At 54.1% G+C, this 20099-nt stretch overlaps 2 protein-coding genes across 2 annotated transcripts; one reads left to right on the forward strand and one right to left on the reverse strand.

Annotated features, from left to right (window-relative positions):
• On the reverse strand, positions 1-4493 carry RARRES2 (retinoic acid receptor responder 2). Its single transcript, XM_056857754.1, has 4 exons — positions 4308-4493; positions 3597-3698; positions 1816-1914; positions 1-114 (listed from the first exon to the last, which is right to left on the reverse strand). The coding sequence occupies exons 1-4, from the start codon at positions 4470-4472 to the stop codon at positions 1-3; spliced, it is 480 nt and encodes a 159-aa protein (XP_056713732.1). The 5' UTR covers positions 4473-4493.
• Positions 4494-8593: 4100 nt separating this feature from the next.
• LOC130484278 (zinc finger protein 25-like) lies at positions 8594-18921 on the forward strand. Its single transcript, XM_056857182.1, has 5 exons — positions 8594-8819; positions 13315-13427; positions 14004-14114; positions 15945-16058; positions 17354-18921. Exons 2-5 carry the CDS (start codon positions 13397-13399, stop codon positions 18919-18921), a joined length of 1824 nt encoding a protein of 607 aa, XP_056713160.1. The 5' UTR covers positions 8594-8819; positions 13315-13396.
• Positions 18922-20099: the final 1178 nt, after the last annotated feature.

The raw sequence follows: 20099 nt of genomic DNA on the forward strand, positions 1-20099 counted from the left end.
TCAGTTAGACCACATCGGGAGCCCCTTGGAAAAGGCAAACACGCCGGGCCGGAAATGTGCTTCACCCGTCAGCTTGACCTCCTCGCACTCCTGCGCCTGCCTCTTCTTCACCTGCTATGGGGTGACCAAAAGGGCAGGGGGGGGCGGTGCCCTGAGCTCAAGCAGCACGGGACCCCATGCTCCTCGGACCCTGCTAAGAGGGGCCATGTCTGCCGGGCCACCCCGTTCAGCTCTGCTCCGGCAAAGACTTCTTAGGCTTATGTGGATGTTCCGCAGGGGAGGCGTCTGAATCTCTAAGCATTTTTTTTTAAGTACTCTTAAAGACAAATGGATTCTTGAAAGCAGAAGCTGCCGCCCACCCAGCTTCTTCTTCAACAATTCTGTCTGGCTAAATGTGTAGCCCACCCTCTTTTAAGGCTCAGGGTGGATAATGCACTTAGCAACCTGTTGTAATAACCATTGCCTCTGAGCAAGCAGAGTGCAATTCCCTCGAGCACATGCAGAAGGCACAATGGTACAACCCCCCTCCAAAAGATAACAACAGAAAGACTCCCCAAAAGTAAGGGCGGGGCAGTTCCAGGTTCCAGAAGCTCCAGGGAGAGACTGCCGGGGCTCCGCCTGGCCCCCCATCCATCCGCTGCTGCGGCCCCTGCCCACAGCCCCCCTGCCCATGTGCTCCTCTCCTGCTGCCCTCCTCTGCATCTTCCCACTGCCTCACCAGCCCTTCCCCAGGGGTGCAGAGCAGCAGGTGTCGCTGGGAGCACAACTGCAGGGCACGGCCTGCCCACCCTTCCCTGGGCAGAGATCAGTTCTCCTGGAGAAAATGGCTGCTTTGGAAACTGGACTCTGTGGCATTATACCCCATTGAAGACCCCCCTCCAAACCCCGCCCTCCTCAGGCTCCACCCCAAAAATCTCCAGGTATTTCCCAACATGGAGCTGGCAACCCTAGCTGGGGGAGGACAGGCTGGCCAGGTGTAGAATTGCCAACCTCCAGGTACTTGAAAAACAAAAACAGCACTATGGCCAATGAACGTCTTAAAGTACAACGTCTATATTACAAGAAAGTTGATCAAACTACTATACTACTACAATTACATTAACAGACGTAAAGCAGTAACAAACATATATATGTAAAGGTGTCTATGTAGCCCTATTTCTATACCAACTAGATAGCAGTGCAATTGGAATAAACAAGTGAAAACAGATGGGTTCGCTTGATTTATGGTTGCTGACACTGTTCTTATTTGTGACCTGGCTACCGTGCCTGAGTGCAGGACATGTGTGATACTTTAGACTTATTATTCCTCTAATGTGCACAGTATGTGTTGTTTATTCCAATTGCACTGTTAGATAGTTGGTACAGAAATAGGACTACATAGACACCTTTACATATATACGTTTGTTATTGCTTTACATCTGTTAATGTAACTGTAGTAGTATAGTAGTTTGATCAACTTTCTTGTAATATAGACGTTGTACTTTAAGACGTTTATTGGCCATAGTGCTTTTTTTGTTTTTCAGTTACGTTGTCCAGTACAAGTTCTTTAGTTTGCTAACCTCCAGGTACTGTCTGGAGATCCCCCGCTATTACAGCTGATCTCCAGCCAATAGAGATCAGTTCACCTGGAGAAAATGGCCAATTTGTCAATTGGACCCTATGGCATTGAAGTCCCTCCCTTCCCCAAACCCTGCCCTCCTCAGGCTCCGCCCCAAAAATCTCCAGTTATTTTCCAACCCAGAGCTGGCAACCCTAGCTGGGGGAGGCAGGCTGGCCAAGTGGGCCATGCCAAGGAGAGGAGAGGGAAAGGCCCACCTGGAAGATTGGGACTTGCTGCGAGAGGCACCGCACGGATCTGTCCAACACGTGTTCACTGGAGTCGAATTTGAAGCAGGCCAAACACATCTGCTTCCTCTGAGCACAGAAAGAAAGGGGGAGAGACCAAGGATGGGGGTGGGAAGCATCGGCTTAGCATGCAGCCAGACCCATGTTTAGTCTCCAGCATCTCCCGTGCAAAAGGAACCCATTGCAGAGGCTGGGAAAGCCCTTCCTCTGCCTGAGACACTCCTGCGCTACACAGAGCAGGACTCAGCATGAGAAGCCCTCATATGTGGCCATTTGCACAAGAGATGACTTCATAAAGTTTTGCGTTTTCTAGTTTGGTGAGGTGAGCAAAGCTCCCATGTGGGCTGGAACCTCCAACAAACCCACCGTCAATCCTCAATTCTGTTCTCCCACTTTCTTTATCACATGAACAACATTCCTCAAATTCCATTGAGAAAAGGCCTAGTCTCTCTTCAGCACACAGAAATTGGTTTAATGTTCATTATTTACTTGTGGGAGCCATAGCGGGAAGGGGGAGCCATGCTTGGCATCTCTGAAAGGAAGCTCAATAGTGTCATTAAGAACAGTCCAGTTCTCAGCTTCCCTGTGGGAGCCGTTGACCTTTGAAGGGGCTTAAAACCACTTTCAGCTCAAAGGCAGGCAAATTATGGCTGTTGTGGGCATATGCAGCCCATGGGAGAATAGGTTCACAAGGTTGGAAGAGACCACAAGGGCCATCCAGTCCAACCCCCTGCCATGCAGGATCCCACAATCAAAGCACTCCTGACAGATGGCCATCCAGCCTCTGCTTAAAGACCTCCAAAGACGGGGACTCCACCACCCTCCGAGGCAGCGCATTCCACCGTCGAACAACCCTCACCATCAGAAAGTTCTTACTGATGTTTTGGTGGAATCACTTTTCTCTTAGTTTAAATCCATTACTCCGTGTCCTAGTCTCTGGAGCAACAGAGAACAAGCTAGTTCCCTCATCAACATGACATCCATCCCTGAAGCTACTTAACAAATTGTGAAGAGTATTGGCCGGCTAGACTGCAGCATCAGTGTAAGGCCTGATGCTTCCAAAAACAGCCTAAATGGATCAGGGACTGAGAACCAGTAAGAGCACCAGGAAAGCCACGTCTGGGGAGCTACTTGATTTGGAGGGCTCCATGTTGGCCCCAGGCCCTTCCTCTTTCCAGCAGAGCCAGCATCCAACTCAGAGCCTTCCAAAGCAGGCAAAGACCCAGATGCAAGACTCCAGCTGGAGGCTAGGTCTGGAGCCGGTGTCATGTTATAGGGGAGGGGCGGTGTGGCTCAGTGGTAGAGCCTCTGCTTGGCATGCAGAAGGTCCCAGGTTCAATTCCTGGCATCTCCAGTTAAAGGGACCAGGCAAGTAGGTGATGTGAAAGTCCTCTGCCTGAGACCCTGGAGAGCCGCTGCCTGTCTGAGTAGACAATACTGACTTTGATGGACCCAGGGGGGTCTGATTCAGTATAAGGCAGCTTCATGTGTTCATGTGAAACATGTGTGTTCTCATGGCCATTGCAGAAAGTTCACCAGCCAGCCAGGAAAAGTAGAAAAGTGCCCTTGCTAGTGGAATGTTCAGGGTGGGATTAGGGCACCCTCCAAGAGGGATGAATCTCTCAGATATTGAGGGGCCTTTGATTTATTATGTGGGCAAAGAAGGTCATCGTATTTAAAAGAAATCTGGCCCTACCAGTGACAGAGAGAGCAGCCTAAAAGGCATTTCGAGAGGGTGTGTTCTGGCTCACCCCGCCTGCTTTGATCCGGCAGTTCGGCGTCCCTCGTTGTGATTTCCTGCAGACCGTCTGAACGAGATTGATTTCCAGGTCAACGAACGTCCCCATCTGGAGCTGCAGCAACCCAACAGAAGAAGGTCAACACCACACGGCCTCCCCTCCCTGCTACTCTAGAGGAGCATGCAAAGCACGCTGAAGATTGTTGTGCAAGAGATTCTAAGGCTGTGGAGTGAAGCTGTTGAGTGGAAGGAACAATTTTGGACTGCAGGGGCACATTTTTAAGTGCACCCTTTGTTTTAAAAAATGTGCAGGGGAAAAAAACTAGCACCTCTGAAGCAAATGCTGAGCACAGCCACCTTTTCCACCGACCTCCTCCTTTCAGGGAGTTGTTTTCTGTAGGACAGCACCTCCAAGGGGGCCACCCTGAAACAGTCTGTTCCCCCACCCCAAGGCTTCACCAGCACATTGTTTGTTTTTATGGTGCAGCTCCAGTCTTGGCCCTGATTGGATGCTGATTGAGGCAAGTGGGCACACCTCATGTAAAGCAGTGCAAAGCAGATGCGTGGGCCAATCCTACCCGGGCCAAGGCAACCCTCCAGGGCAACTCATTTCAGACCCAGCAGGGCGGGTGGACAGGCCTGCGGCCTCTCTCTCCAGCCAGTGCTGCTTCTGTCAGAACTTGGGAGGGCTTTGAAGATGACCCCTCCCGGGTGGCACACTCACCGTTTCCACGCTCTCCACCACAGACTGCTGTTTAAAAACGAACTGGACGTGGCTCTTGTTGTGGAACTCGTCCAGCACCATCTCCAGCGCCCTGTTCTGCAGGGGCAAGGGGGTCGTGCCGGCCAAGGCCAGAAGGCCCCAGCACAGCACCAGCAGCTGCTTCATCCTCCTCCTCTTCCTCTCTGCCCTGGGATCTGCTCCTCAGACCAGCCACAAGCAGACTCCCCCCTGCTGATCTGGGTCACTCATTAACCTCTTCCCCCAGGAGATGCCCCAACCACACGCCCTCCCCTCCCCTCGCCCTGCCCTCTGTCCTCTCCAGCAGCGGCATATTGATTAATGTCCCAGAGGTGAAAGGGGGAGCAAAGGCCAGTTGGGACCGTGTGTGGGGGAGAGAGTGGCCCAGGGGAGCAGGAGCACAAGGAAACACACCCACCTGCCTTCTACTGAATCAGATCACTGGTCCACCAAGGTCACTATAGTCTACTCAAAATAGACTGAGTATTTTAACTGGCGATGCCGGCGATTGAAGGGGCCATGGCTCAGTGGCAGAACATCTACTTGGCATGCAGAAGGCCCCAGGTTCAATCCCCAGTGCCATCTCCAGCTAAAGGGACTAGGCAACGTAGATGATGAGAGAGACCCCAGCCTGAGACCCTGGCGAGCCGCTGCCGGTCTGAGTAGATGATACTGACTTTGATGGACCAAGGGTCAGTTTCAGTATAAGGCAGCTTCATGTGTTCATGTGAAGCTGAAATCTTCTGCATGCCAAGCAGAGGCTGGACCACTGAGTCAACAGCACAAGACATGAGCACAGAAAGCTGCCTTCTGCTGAATCATAAGAATGTAAGAAAGGCCCTGCTGGATCAGACCAAGGCCCATCAGGTCCAGCAGCCTGTTCACACAGTGGCCAACCAGGTGCCTCCAGGAAGCTGACAAGCAAGATGACTGCAGCAGCAGCATTGCCCTGCCTGTGTTCCAGGTGGATGCGGAATCCATAACAAGAAGACAAAATGTATCATTGTAACCAGGTCAACAACACACCACCGTTGTTTGTCCCCATTTCTAGGGAAATTCATTCTGCAAAGTGGGTTGAAATATCTCCTGCTCCACTGAAATAGCCCCTTAACCGATTTATCCCTCCCCATTCACAGTAGTTCCACCCCCCAGCTTGATTGGCTCCAATTTCACAAAGAAGGTGGAGCCCCCAACATTTATGCTTTGTTGTTAATCAGACTACATTTACTTAAGAGTATTTGTCATCTAGTTTTCAGTCCAAAGCTGACAGTGGCCAACAATCATTAAGAAGCATAAAACAATTATGCCCCCAGGAACTAGTGCAGCAAACCTCCAGGTGGGGCTTGGGAGTTCTCCCAGAATTAGAACTGATCTCCAGACGAGAGAGATCATTTCCTTTGGAAGAAATGGCAGATTCGAAGGGGGACTCTGTGGCATCATATCGCTGCTGAGCCCCCTCCCCTCCCCAAACTCTGCCCTCCCTAGCCAAGGCTCCACTAACCAAATCTGCAGGAATTTCCCAAGCCAGAGTTGGCAACCCTAACCAGAAACCCTGAGTAATCATCGAATTTATGAGAATTCTGCATATCACCCAGCAGCACAAAAGATGTGGACGTGGACCAACACTCAGCAATGTAAACCAGAGAGGGGGGAGAAGAAGAGCAGCAGGCAAACGATTCACCAAAAGCCCCCAGAAAAACAATGGTTTTAGCTGAGCGTACAAAGACTAAGATGGATGGAGTTCAGCAAGGTTCTCTCAGGAAAGATGTCCAGGAGCTTGGTGCCACCACTGAGAAGACCCTGCCCATGCCCCTGCTTCTGAGGGCCGAGGAACAATTTGAAGACTTGAAACATTCCAAAGGGAATTTGCTGATGGCCTCATCCACTCTGGCCTCCCACACACTTTTCAAGGCCTTTCCTTTCCAGTCTCTGCTCAGTGAGGAGTCGCTTTACCCATTCAGATATACCTGGGTGAGTGAGGGAGTGACTTCCTGACCCTGAACTTCAAATCGCTGGAATTGTACCATTCAGACGTCTTGATGTTTCAGAAAGGTTTGGGACATTCGTATTCCCAGTAATTGGGAATCTTTATTTCTCAGGACGCTTCTGCTTCTACCATCTGAGCATTTAAAAAAGCACCTTACCTTGTTTCTGGTGGTCACCTCATGAAGAGGCCCTTCTAGGGGAATTTGTTTTCATTCTGCTTTTTTCAGGAATCGATCACTGTTTGATCTTCAAAGCAAGCAGCATTCCCTCGGGAACTGTGCAAACAAACCAAAAGCCTGGAGCCTCACGTTTCCCAGCACTGCTGGCCGGGCTTCTCTCTCACGGACTTGCTCATCACCCTGGTGGTCAAATTGTATCTGTCCAGTTCCATCCTTTCCCCCTCCATTATACAGCTGATGTCAGAGGTGGTGAAGCAGAAGAGCAGTACTCAGGCTTCTTTCATAGGCAATTTCATCAAAAGACTAGTTCTTTTCAAAAGGGTTGCTGGCTGTTAGCAGCCTGAATAGCCCAGACTAGCCCGGTCTCATCAGATCTCGGAAGCTAAGCAGGGTCAGCCCTGGTTAGTACTTGGATGGGGGACCACCAAGGGATTCCAGGGTTGCTATGCAGAGGCAGGCAATGGCCAACCACCTCTGTTCACCTCTGGCCTGACCTGGATGACTAGGGTTGCCAGGTCCCTCTTCGCCACTGGCGGGAGATTTTTGGGGTGGAGCCAGAGGAGGGCGGGGTTTGGGGAGGGACTTCAATGCCATAGAGCCCAATTGCCAAAGCGGCTGTTTTCTCCAAGGAAAATGAACTCTATTGGCTGGAGATCCATTGTAATAGAAGGAGATCTCCAGCTACTACCTGGTGGTTGGCAACCCTATGGATGGCCCAGGTTAGCCTGATCTCGTCAGATCTTGGAAGCTAAGCAGCGTCAGCCCTGATCAGTATTAGGATGGGAGACCAGCAAGAATGCCCAGGGTCGCTATACAGAGGCAGGCAATGGCAAACCACCTTTGAATGTCTCTTGCCTTGAAAACCCCATGGGGTCGCCATAAGTTGGCTGCAGCTTGGTAGCACTTAATTAATTACTGGCTGTTACTTGAAAAGAGGCTTCAGTGCCAGTCTGTCCTCAGCGTGAGAGGCTGCCAAGAGCCAGGTGCCTTCCTTAAAGCAGACCCTGCTTTACATTCTAGCGGTGTGCACGTGGCTGAAAACTGCAGCCGCCAGAAGTGGGGCCTTGATAATGATTGTGCCGGGCCTTGGAAGTCAGGCGCTGCAGCTCCGTACTGGCCTTCCCAAAGGGCTGCAAGTCACAACTTTTCCACCTGGAGTTCAGAGCGGAAGAGCAGGCCTGGTTCCTCAAGAGGACGATGCGAATGTTGTGGTTCTGGAGCATTTTTGTTTTGCTTTTAGTGGAATGGTATACTGTTAAGAGTGTTCTGCGCCAGTTTTTAGTCATATTTTAAACTATCTTGGTGTTTACAAGTACGTGCCACTGAATCAATCCGGTACCTCGATAGACTCTGGCAGCTGCACAGAATATGGCAACTCTATCTGAGATATTAGATTCCAGGTCTGCAAGAAGAAGTCCATTTTAAATAAGTGGAATAAAATTCCTTCAATGCACAAGCCGCAGAATGATTTTGCGTTGCTTGCCGCCTCCCCTCTGTGTCTGATGGCACCAAATGTGCCAGAGCTCGAATCTCGGTGACTGAAAGCAGGGTTGCCAACTTCAGGTTGGGAAAGTCCTGGAGATTTGGGGTGGAGGGGGCTGGAGGCTGGCAGGGCGGGACTTGGGGAGAGACCTGAGTGGGGCTGTGCTTCCATAGAGTCGGCCCTCCAAAGCAGCCACGGCGCGTTCTCCAAGGGAGCTGTTCTCTATGGTCTGCAAATTACTCGTTAGTAACCCCAGAAGAACTCCCGGGTCACGCGCCGCTCTCTCGACCCCAGACTTCCGGGAAAGTTCCCAGAGCTTCCGGTATGTACTTTATCCTTCCTCCGTCTCGAACTCCCGGAAGTTTCTAACTCATCGCCACCACCGCTCTAGGACTACATTTCCCGTGGACCATCACAACGAGACCCTCTCACGGGATCTCGCGCCGTAGCGTAACCACCGCGAGATCTTCCTGTGGGCCGGCTTCTCTTCTCCGCGGGGACTCGATTTCCCATAATGCCCCGGAGCCACCATCCCGGAGAATGAAGGGACGGGAAAGAAAACACGGGGAAGTGCGAGTCGCGCGTGGGCGGGACTAGCGGCCATTTCCGGTTCCTTCATCCGGGTACTCGTAGTCGTTAAGGGGAGGAAAAAAAAACCCCGTGGCGAGAGCGAAAGGTGGCCTCGCCCCTCCGCCGCGCGGCGGGCACGTGACGTCAGCGCGTGAGGTCACCGGGCCCGGCGATGATGCGACGGTGACGCGGCCCTCGCGTCCGCCACGGCCGGGACCGTCGCGGTGTTGCTATGGCAACCCCGCCCGCCGGGTCAGGGGGTCATCGCGAGGCCTGGTGAGCGGGGGGGGGAGGGAGGGGCTCTCGGGCGGGGTCGCTGGGGAGGGGGCTGCGACCCTCCGTCCGCCCGCCCGTCCGTCTCTCGGGGAGGGGCGGCTTCGCTCCGAGGCAGGGGCCCCCTCCCCCGCCCTGCTTGGGGGCCCGCGGAGCTCTTCCCCCCTCCCACGTACACGGGGGGTGTCTTCGGGGGGGCAGATGTGCTGGCGGGGGGCGGCGGCGGCGGTAGCGGGGCCTCCGTCCCTCGGGAAGTGCCGGGGCGGGCGGGCGGCCGTCGGCGGGGCCCTCTTCTCCGGAGGGAGGGAGGGAGGGGGGCCGCCTCCCCCCCCCTTCGGTCGGAGCCGCCCGCGGCCACGGAAAAGGAGCCGGAGCCGAGCGGCGCCTCCGCCCCCGGGGACGGGAAGGCTTGTACTTTACTTGCCTCTGTTCAATCCGTTTGTACCCCGCCTTTCTCACCAGCGGGGGCCCAAAGCGGCTTTCCGCCGTTTTATCCTCACAACAACCTTGTGAGGTAGGCTAGGCCGGGAGAGTGTGTTTCTGGCCCAAGCGCGCCCCGCCCCCCCCGCCCAAGCAAGCTTCCATGGCAGAAGCGGCATTCGACCCCCGGGGCCTCCCAGTCCCCAGCCTGACACTTTCAGCCCCGCTGGCCGGGGGACCCCTGTGGAATGACAGGGCTGGATGAATGGAACCAAAACCTTTCCCCTAGAAAAACATAACCTCTGGCCATGTCTGCAGTACGTGCGCAGGGTCGTCCTTAATATGCCCCATGCCTCCCACATGACGATGTGTGCAGGGCGGCATCCCTGCTTCTCTCTTCCATTCGATAGTCGCAACAGCTCTGCGAGGTGGGTTAGGCCGAGAGAGTGCGGCTGGCCCAAGATCACCCAGCAGGCTTCCACGGCAGAGTGGGGATTCGAACCCGGGTCTCCCAGATCCTAGTCTGACACTTTAACCGCTGCCCCACACTGGCTCTCACTTCAGCCTCTCAAGGCGGGCATTCTCACGTGCTGGTTCCCCCTGTCCTCCAGAAATGGAGGTACCGCCTGGCCTGGCCTTCTGGAGGCAGAGGATGGGTGGGGGGTTCAGTTGGAGAGAAAGCCTGTTAATTTGCAAATGCAGGATGCTGAGGTGAGGGCATTTTGAATGGAAGGGTTGAAATCCCCCAAAGTGACTGAAACGCCTCTTGAGGAAACGGCCCGCCATTTTTGTCTTCTGCCCATGGTCGGGATTGGGAAAAAGATTCAGAATCTTAGTGGCCAGCATCATCTTCCAGCCAAGAGTGTAGATGTGGTTGTAGGGAAGGAGCAAAGATCTCAGAAGCCCCCGTTGCTCTTGCGGCAAAACGTGGCTCAAGCTGGACAGCAGAGATCAGAAAGAGCTGTGTGGCTGCTGGGGATACACGGGGTGGGTAGGTGGGTTTCCTGTTAAAAATGGCTTGTCTCTGGGCTCCTGCTTGGAGGCCTGCAACATGCCCAGCGAGTGGGTGGGTGTGGGCGGAGTTTGTCTGGAAGAGTGGCGTTGAGAAGTGGAGCCTTCACCTTGGCTGGCTGTGTCTCCCCGTTTCTCATTCCTCTGGGCGTACTACTGGCTTCTAGATAATCCCTTAAATGCTCTTGGGTGTGGTCCCGACCTCCCACCTTGACAGCTCAGGTCTTTTGGTGGACGGTGGTGGCGGACGGCACGCACAGTTGACAGACTTGGTGCTGATGAGGGATCGAGTGGGAAAATCAGATCCAAGATCCAGGGTGCTTGGGTGTGCTCCTTTGGAAGCAGTCTTTCGGGTGGTCCCCACCTGGCCAAGCAACCCTTGTTCCTTTCAGGCAATTGGCCAGGTGTATTGAGTGGGTGGGACTGGGCTCCGATCCCTGTGCGGTGACTGAGCTTGCTGGGTCCTTTCGAATGCTTTACATCTCTCAGAGAGAAAAATAGTCAAGCTGCATCCTGATTGATGAATGTGCTGTGATTTTTTACCAGCTTTATATCCTTACTTTGCATCATTGCGTGGAGGTACAAGTGGTTGTGTGTGGCCCTGAAGATAGCCCCCCAAGATGGACTTTAGAGACTTTATTTGCCTTTGTCTACTCAACTCCAAACTAATAGTTGCTGTCTTAAGGGCTAGCTACTTTCTTATTAGAAAAGAAGTGACTGTTAAGAACATAAGGAAAGCCCTGCTGGATCAGACCAAGGTCCATCAAGTCCAGCAGTGTGTTCACACAGTGGCCAACCAGGTGCCTCTAGGAAGCCCATAAACAAGACGACTGCAGCAGCATTATCCTGCCTGTGTTCCACAGCATCTGATATATTAGGCATGCTCCTCTGAGACTGGAGAGGATAAGTATGCATCATGACTAGTATCCATTTTAACTAATAGCCATGAATACTCCTCTCCTCCATGAACATGTCCACTCCCCTCTTAAAGCCTTCCAAGTTGGCAAGCCATCACCACGTCCTGGGGCAGGGAGTTCCACAATTTCACTATGCTGTTAATGTTGAGATTCTCTGGGTCCAGTTTTCTTGTTTGTGCAAAATCCTGGCACATGCATGGTCTTGTATAACTCATAGTGTCTCCCAGGAACTTGGGACTGGTTTGTAAAAAAAAGGACTGAATGGCGGGCTGTGAGAAATACTTGTAGGAATCTTCCGTCTGGGTCCCAGTCATCTGAGGAAGGGACTTCCTGTAGAGGAAGAGAGGGGCTTCAGGCCTCGGGATGCTAAAGAGCTCTGCGGGGTCAAGGCAAAGCTCCATCCAGTCCAGCACCCTGTTTCCAGCAGGGTCAGCCACCCAGAAGCCCTGTGAGCTGACCTTCCTCCCCATTGTTGCCCCACCCGCCACAGCGTGTGTTGAGCCGAGCGCCACTGCTGCTGAACATGAAGGTTCCGTTTAGCTATCCTGACTTGTAGCTCTTGATGGACCCCTTGTATTTTGCCAACACGGCTCCTCTCCTTGCAGTATAATGGAAGCTGGTGGCCAGCATCGCATCCTGTGGCAGCAGAACAGTTCAGTAATGTCGATTTTCTGGTGGCGTTTGGATTAGAGAGTGTTCCTATAATAATTGTAATAATGGTGTGTGTGTGTGTGTGTGTGTAGTGCCTTCAAGTCGCAGCTGACTTATGGCGACCCCTTTTGGGGTTTTCATGGCAAGAGACTAACAGAGGTGGTTTGCCAGTGCCTTCCTCTGCATAGCAACCCTGGTATTCCTTGGTGGTCTCCCATCCATATACTAACCAGGGCTAACCCTGCTTAGCTTCTGAGATCTGACGAGATCAGGCTAGCCTGCGCCATCCAGGTCAGGGTGTAATAACGTTAGACACATTTAAATGTAAAACTAGTGCAAAAGAAGGCAAATACATTATGTACTAGTCTGGGCCATACATAAGCACTGGAGTTTGTTGCTGCTTCATATCCCACATTTAGCCCATTGAACACAATGGCTTTGCAACGCGAACGCCCTGACAATTAGAAGCAGAGACTGTATTGACATATGTGGGGTGGAAAATTTTCCCATGGCAAAATATACCATTGGAAAACTTTCTGTTTTGGGGAATCTTTTGCTCCACATCGCTGGAATGAATTGTTCTTGTGCTGGGCCGGAATCTGTCACCCGTCCCATCCCGTTCTCTGGGTGCACCAAAGTTCTAGTATTCGTGAGGGGTGGGGGGGACATTTCCATTGACTTTCTCTGCACCCGATGAAAGATGGTGCAGATCAGGAGTTCAGGTAATTCTTCACTGGGCTGGATCTGTTGCTGTGTAGGACAATGAAGCAGCAGCAAGGATTGCAGGGGGGCTGAATGTATGTGCAGATCACCCAGCCTTGCTCCGGATGCACTGCTCCCCCCAGCTCATCCTATTTGCTCACTTCTCTCTCTCTTTCTCTCTCCTGATTGGTGCAGGGGCTTACAGAAAATGCAGCAAAAATAAGGAGGAGGAAGGAAGGTTCAAACAGTGAATCCCATCTGCCTTTTCGGTTGTTGTGAAACATGTGCTTCCCTCCTTGGAGACCTGGACCAGGAAATGCCTGCAGGGGGTGCAGCCCAGGTAGGATGGTGTGGGGGGAGCCTGAGCCATGAGGTGGAGCTGTTTGGGGCTACATGCTGCCTTCGTCCATCACCTTGCTGTCTGTCCCAGGTGGGTGGGAGTGCAAGGGAGCCCAGTTCAATGCCGTTTGTTTAATTGTGCCTTGTCCCCATGGGATAAGACTGGCCCTGTGATATATGTGTGTATGCGTGCGTACATGTTTGGGGGGGAGTTTTCCTCATTTGTTTCTCGGTCTTGGCACATAAACAGTGGCTTTCAGATGGGGACCAGGAAGCGTGGGTTGTGCATCTCCCTGGTCTTCCCTTAGCCCTGTGAAGAGCGCCTCCACGTTTCTTCCCTTGACTCAGTGGGGAGGTTCTGGGTTTGGGCTGTAGGAACCTCAGCCTGTCAGAGCCTGGCTGTGTGGTTTTGTGTTCCTCCTGCACGAGGCAGTGTTGACCAGCCTCGTGTGTTGTAGCAGGTGATGCTTGAGCCCCTCCTGGACTGTGTCTCCCTGGAGGAGCCCCTGGAGAATCTACAAGAAGCTGGTGGATGTGGTGATGGAGAACTACGAGCTGGTCACTTCCCTGGGTAAAATGTCTTTGGCTTCATTTTAGAGATGCTGGCGGGTGTGAAGGGCAGCAGCTGTGAGGATGGGGTGGGGAGACGGCTTCATTCACCAGTCCATAGTGAATTTGGAGGGCTTGGATGCCTTCTGTCCAGTAGCTGGGCTCAAGTGAGGCATTCTGTCAGCCCGGCTGGCCAAATGTCAGGCGCTCTCATTTCCCCTGAGCAGCAGCACACAGTTGCTGAGATCTGGTGACTGAGCAGCCGGGGCGTCTCTGTCCAGTACAGGCCAGAGTCAAGTGGAGCCCCCTTCCCATGGTGGGCATTGCTGCACTCTTGCTTTGAGGCTATCGGGAGAGGAGCGGTGTGTCCACATCTGGTCAAAGGTGACAGGCTGCATTGTGGACGATCCTGCGTGTGAGGCCTGGGCTTTGGAGGAGGCGATTTGCAAGAAAGAAAGCCCCCGGAATCTCTGGCATTCTGCTTTTCTCTCACTTGGCTGCCCCAGCAGGTGCCAGTTAGCCAGGCATCTTGAGGGCGCTGGGTCATCTCCCTGTCTCAAGCAACGTTGGTGAATCTGGGTTCTGTCTTGTTGTCCAGGCTATCCAGTTCTCAAACCTGATCTCCTGTCTCGGATTGAGCGTGCCGGAGAGCCATGCCTTGGTGATCAGCTGGACTCTGCCAGAGGGATTCCACAAGACCCCTGCCCAGGTGAGCCATTGGGCTAGGGCCCATACTTTCTTTATTTAAATGTCTAGCCCACCCTCCCCAGCCAAGGCCAGGCTCAGGGCTGAGTACGACAATAAAATCTTGATCTTATTGCCGTGATTGAATCCTGTGAGCATGGTATATGTAGTCTTGTCTCTAGGCCCCACCTTGTCATACTGGGTTCAGCCTTCATTGAGTGGGCTCCGTTGGATGACAGGATCCTCCAAGTCCTGTTTTGCCCTGCAGCATCTTCAGATTACATTTGGAGTAAAGGCACGCCACATTTCCCCAGACATTCTGCTGTGTTGCTCTTGGATTGCCTTATGTGCATGTTTACTGGTAGTAGGAATAAAAGCTGCAATACTACCATATACAGTTACTATCCCACTTACTCTACCACTGAAAAGTAATGCGCTTTTCTGGAAGTTGCATAGCTTTGAATTGAGCTTAGTTACCTGGCCTCAGTTACCTTGAGGGTGGGACCAGGTGAGCCCCACTCCTGCTGCTGTGTGACAGGGATGGCATCGTGCGTCTGCCTTACCTGGCGTCGCGTTCACCTCCTGGCCTCCAGGTTCTCTGAGGGGAGACGGCCCATGTGGAGCCAGGGAAGCCCATGGCTGTAATGGCTTGAAATGGACGGTGCTGCGTGGAAAGTAGAGAAACAAGCTATACCTCAGTTGCAAATTGTGCTATTAGCAGAACTGAATTGCAGATTTTATTTATTTATTTAAAACATTTATTGGCTGCCTTTCTTCTTATGGAGCCCAAGGCAGCTTGCAAGATATATAAAACTCATACTCTGCCAGGAATTTTGTTAGTCTTTAAGGTGCGACTGGACTCTTTCTCTCTTCTACTAAGCACAGATAAAATACACAAAATACATAGACATAAAAACCCAGAATTTAAAATCACAATTCAGGACAGCTAGTAAACTTAACCAAATGTGGCTCTAAGAAAAAGAGTTGTTTTTTATACTCTGATTTTCTTACTTTTAAAGAGTCTCAAAGCGGTTTACAATCACTTTACCTTCCCCTCCCCACAACAGACACCTTGTGAGGCAGGTGGGGCTGAGAGGGTTCTAAGAGAGCTGTGACTAGCCCAAGGTCACCCAGCAGGCTTCTTGTGGAGGAGTGGGGAAACCAGCCCGGTTCACCAGATTAGAGTCCGCCGCTCATATGGAGGAGTGGGGAATCGAACCCGGTTCACCCGAGTCCACCGCTCTTAACGACTCCACCACCATCTTCAGCTGCTTCCTAAAGATTGAAAGTGATTGGGTCAGGGGCACCTTCCTGGGGAGGTTGTTCCATCATCGTGGGGCTGCCACAAAAAATGGCCCTGTCTTGCGTACCCACCAAACGATCTTTGATTGATGGGACGGTCAGGAGGGCCTTTCCCTGTGATCTTAATTCCTGGGCAGGAATATAAAGCTGCTCTGAGCCCGGTCTCAGCTGAGGAGAGCGGCGTATTAAATTGAAACAATAAAATAAATAAATAAAGGAGAAGATGGTCCCAAGCCATGAAGGGCTTTGATGCACTTAAATGGTGGGAGGAGTGAAAGATTTTGAGCTATGATTAGGCACAATTTGCCATTTGTAACTTCTGCTGGTGCTGTTATCTGTGCTTGCTTCTTGGATATAAGGAAGGTCTCCTGGCAAGTTCTGTCCCCCCGCTGCTTTGTCTCACGGGCAGGAGTCTTTCCCACAAAATGGGTTCAGTCCCTCTTCGTCCTTAGGAATATTTCCTGTTCCTCTTCCTCCCTCGTGTGCCGTCGGCTTGCACTGAGCTCTGCGATCGCCTCCCCGGCTAACCAGTTCTCCTCTGTCCCTGTATCAGGCTACCGGTTTTTCAAACCTGAAGGCTTGTCTTGGATCGAGCGGTGGGAAGAGCTGGGCATCGCGGACCGTCAGAAGGTCGAGGAAGGCAAGCTGTGCACTGGCTCCTGCCAAGGTGGGGAAAGGTGTCTCGGGGAGGGGGGGAGGCAACTATCAGGCCGGAGTGTCTCTGTTTCTTCTCAGTTTGGCTTGTGTTTGGCTCTTTCCCCAAAGATGTGATGGAGTGGACTTGCAGCTTGTTTGTTTGAAAGCTTTGCCTGCTGCTCTCACACCCACGTTGTTCCTGAGGCGGCTGTTTTCTTAAAGAGAAATATGCACACATTCTTAAGAGGCAGTTAAAAATGTATAGTGGGTTTGGTTTTCTCTTCTGTTTTTTCCTGCCGGGCCACCTGTACTACTGCCCTGTTCTTCCACCTAAAAAAAAAATAATGAAAATCCTGACAGTAGTCCTTTGAGTCATGTAAAACTTAGTCTGTGTAACTTGCCAGGGCCACGCAGTTAATTCTGTGGTTCAGTGGGGGTCTGATCCAGAGTTTCCCTGACCACCGACTGCAGAATTGGCTGAAAGCCTCTGCTTGGGTGCAGCTGTTGCATGGAGCAAGGTGTATGCATTCTATAGTGTTCTCAATCTTAAATATATTCATGGAGTATTAAAGATCTTGCACATAACAAGCAACTTGCAAGAAAGAAGTAGCTGTACTCCTCTTTATTTTGGTTCTGTTCTGCCTCCCATTGAGTTCTGAACAGGGTTGTTCCACTTTGGTTTTGGGTCCGGCTAATGAAAGTTTGCCCCTTGGTTTGCTGCAGCAGAAGCAGCTGCTTTCGGCTGCCATTCACCCTGTGAAACGTCTCTCCCTCCTTGTGACTGGGTTGCTCAGGAGTGCAGTGTCCAGTCTCTCTTTATTAAAACATTTATATCCTGCCTTTCCTCGTGGTTCACGGGGCTTTACAAATAATAAAGACATCCTCAGCTGAAACCAAAAATAAAATCGCACACCCCAATTCTTTTCCCCCTTAAAAGATACCCTGCCATTCAAACCCTCTCGGAAGCCCTGGCAAATAGGCAGGCTTTGCAGCGCCTCCTAAAGATCTTCAAGGAGTGGGGGGAACCTCTTCAGGGAGCCCATTCCACAGAGCCACAGTGGGGAAAACCCCAGGCTGTGGTTAATGCCAGATGGGCCACCCTAAATGGTGGGAGAGCCGGCAGTTGGCTGCCTGATGAGGCTCTGCCTTGGTGCTTAAATTCACTGGAATTCTGAAAGGGAGCTTTTGCAGTAGGGTTTTTCTGTGGCCCCAGGGGGCAGAACTGGGATTCAGTGTATGCTCCTTGGAGACATAACAGCAGTCAGTCATGCTTAAGCAGATCTGATGGACCCCCCCACCCCTTCTGTTCCTCCTCTTCCCATCCAGGAGCAGCCGGGCGCGGCAAGGCGATCAAGGAAGAGGAGGGCGGCCAGAAGGGCTTTGCGGCCAGCCTTGAGCGCTACCAGCTCTTCCCTGACAGCTCCCGCGCGGCGGCGGGGTTCTTCCTGGCCCCCAACGCTGCCCAGCTGCGAGCTCAGCCCCGTGTCAAGAAAGAAGAGGTGGCCTCGTGCGAGCCGAGCCTCTGCGGTCCCGGCCGCCCCTCCCAGGGGCTGGGCTCGGGCCCCTTTGCCTGCGTCGTGTGCGGGAAGTGCTTCCGGCAGAAGCAGGGCCTCATCACACATGGGCGGATACACACCGGGGAGAAGCCCTACCCGTGCCTGGAGTGTGGCAAGCGCTTCCGCCAGCGCCCCAACCTGCTGACCCACCAGCGGGTGCACACGGGCGAGCGCCCCTTCCCCTGCCTGCGCTGTGGGAAGCGCTTCAGCCAGAAGGCCAACCTGGCGGCCCACCAGCGCACCCACGCTGTCCAAGAAGGGCTCATCAGCCCCGAGCCCAAGGCTCCCGTGCAGCGGGGGAGCCGCCAGACGGAGAAGCCCTTCCCCTGCAACGTGTGTGGGAAGAGCTTCAGCCAGCGGCCCAACCTCATCACCCACCAGCGCATCCACACCGGCGAGAAGCCCTTCGCCTGCACTGAGTGCGGGAAGCGCTTCAACCAGCGGGCCAACCTGATCACCCACCGGCGCATCCACTCGGGGGAGCGGCCCTTTCCATGCGCCACCTGCGGCCGGCGCTTCAGTCAGAAGGGCAACCTCGCGGCTCACCAGCGCACCCACTCGCAGCAGCGGCCCCACGCCTGCACCTGCTGTCCCAAGCGCTTCAAGGGGGAGTCTGCTCTCCGCGCACACCAGAGAACCCACCGGCAGGTCCTGGGCACCGACCCTCTGTCCAGCACCCTCCTGGCAGCACCGGCACTCCAGCAAGCTCTCCCTGGGGATCCTGCGTCAGCAGCCCACCGGGCAACGCCAGCCCCGCACCAGGATCTGGCTGGGGATGCCACTCCAGGCATCCACCGGGCCCCCTCCTCTGGCCCGCATGGCCCCCCCCACGGGCAGAGCCTCCCTGGAGATCCTTCTTCTGGTCCTCATGCAACAAGGACCCCCACGCACCTCCAGGGAGTGGCACCAAGCTCCGACCAGGGGCCTAAGCTGAGTGCCCCTCCGCCAGTGATGGATCCTCACGCCGAGATGCTTCATTGCCAACGCCGGCTGAGCCTGCCGGGGCTGCCCACCTCCAGCGCACACCCCGTGGTCCCCATGGGGCAGGCCCAGCCGGTCACCGCCAAGCAGAAGAGCCTCGCCCTCCCTCGCTCTTCCGCGGTTGACGCCCCGAACGAGATGCTGCATTGCCTCTGCCATGCCAGCAGGGCCTCCTTGGTCATTCCTCACCCCCCACATCTGGGGCAGCTCCAGGCAGGGAGCAGAGACACCCCTGGCCGGGCCTGGCTGGGGATTCCCTGCCCCCCACGCGCCCTTCAGCTCCAGCAGGGCAGCCAGGGCAGCCACCCGGCCGCCCCTAACCCGAGGCTGTGCTCCATCCCGGACTCCTTGCGATAGCTTCCCCCAAAGACGGGCGCTGTGCAAGCACAGACTGCGAGGGGAGGGGGCAGCGCAGCTCATGCATGTATCGTGGACAGGAGCCCCCCCCTCCACTCCAAGCTGCAGCCACCCTTTGTTGGAACGAACTGGGAACCCCGTCTGCTCCTCCACCTCCCGGCATGAGGCTCATGTGGCTGTTTGGGACTCCCATCTGAAAAGGTCTGTTCATGCAGAAGCACCGAGTGCGGAGTGGGCGTCTCCCTTCCGAAGCTTGCGCAGGGGGAGCATCGTGCCAAGTATGTGGCTTCACCTCACTGACCCCCTCCTCTTCCTTCCCTCCCCAACATTATTTGTTCCTATGAACAACAGGACCGGGTCGGCTCCCTTCAGTCAGCAGCTCTTCCTTCGCCCGCCCTGCAAATCTGTCTCCGCCACCATGCGAGAGAGAGACGGACAGACGGAGAGAAACGGGCAGGGGAGTGACTGGGCAGCACCGGGGCAGGGGTGTCAGTAGAGCCCCTGGCTTCCTCGGGAAAGGTGGCTTTGAGGGACTGCCCTCCTGCCCCACCTGCCCCCTCCCTGCCTACTGCATTGCAGACATGGACTCAGTTGGCTCTGGAGCCTGCGGGTGTAGCAGAGGCAGTGCCAGCCTTTGGCTTTAAGCCAGCTGGTGGGCAAAAGCTAGAGATGGTGGGCTTGGCCCACGGGCAGCTTCTGGTACTTCCCCCTCTTCGGGAGCCACGTCCAGCATTTCTGGGGCCTTGGAATCCTCTCTTGGTGCAGCAGGTGCTTGGCTAACTGGAGCGATACCTTCTGCTGCCCTCCCCTGCCGCAGAGCCTCTTCCTGGAATGGTTTTGCAAGAGATTATCTGGCTGGCCTGTGTGTGTGGGGGGGGATGTTGTGTGGCTGGAACCAGCGAGGGGCACCACGAAAGCATCACTGCCGGTGGGGGCTGTTGTGTAGGGAGTCGGCTTGGACCAAGACCCGGTGGGAGGAAGGCCAGCCCCCTCGCCTGCCTGGAGTTCCAGAGAGGACGCAGCGGGCTCCTGTGTGCGAGAAGGGGAAGGGCCTTCTGCCTCGCTGAAATTGTGCGCTGTGCCCTCGTGGGGGCAGCCAGGGACCTCTCTGAGGTGGAGCAGGGGGCCGCGTGCTTCAAAAGCCGGGGGTGGAACTGCTGGGTTTCCGCGTTGGGCTG

The sequence above is a fragment of the Euleptes europaea genome, chromosome 11 (genome assembly GCF_029931775.1).
Source record: "Euleptes europaea isolate rEulEur1 chromosome 11, rEulEur1.hap1, whole genome shotgun sequence".
NCBI classification, from domain to species: domain Eukaryota; kingdom Metazoa; phylum Chordata; class Lepidosauria; order Squamata; family Sphaerodactylidae; genus Euleptes; species Euleptes europaea.

Coding starts and splice junctions, on each gene's coding strand:
- LOC130484278 (XM_056857182.1), top strand. CDS start 13,397: ATGGAGAACTACGAGCTGGTCACTTCCCTGG. Junction 14,115..15,944: donor TCCACAAGACCCCTGCCCAG/GTGAGCCATTGG, acceptor TCCCTGTATCAG/GCTACCGGTTTTTCAAACCT. Junction 16,059..17,353: donor GTGCACTGGCTCCTGCCAAG/GTGGGGAAAGGT, acceptor CTTCCCATCCAG/GAGCAGCCGGGCGCGGCAAG.
- RARRES2 (XM_056857754.1), bottom strand. CDS start 4,472: ATGAAGCAGCTGCTGGTGCTGTGCTGGGGCCTTCTGGCCTTGGCCGGC. Junction 3,699..4,307: donor TGGTGGAGAGCGTGGAAACG/GTGAGTGTGCCA, acceptor GGGTTGCTGCAG/CTCCAGATGGGGACGTTCGT. Junction 115..1,815: donor AGCAAGTCCCAATCTTCCAG/GTGGGCCTTTCC, acceptor GTCACCCCATAG/CAGGTGAAGAAGAGGCAGGC.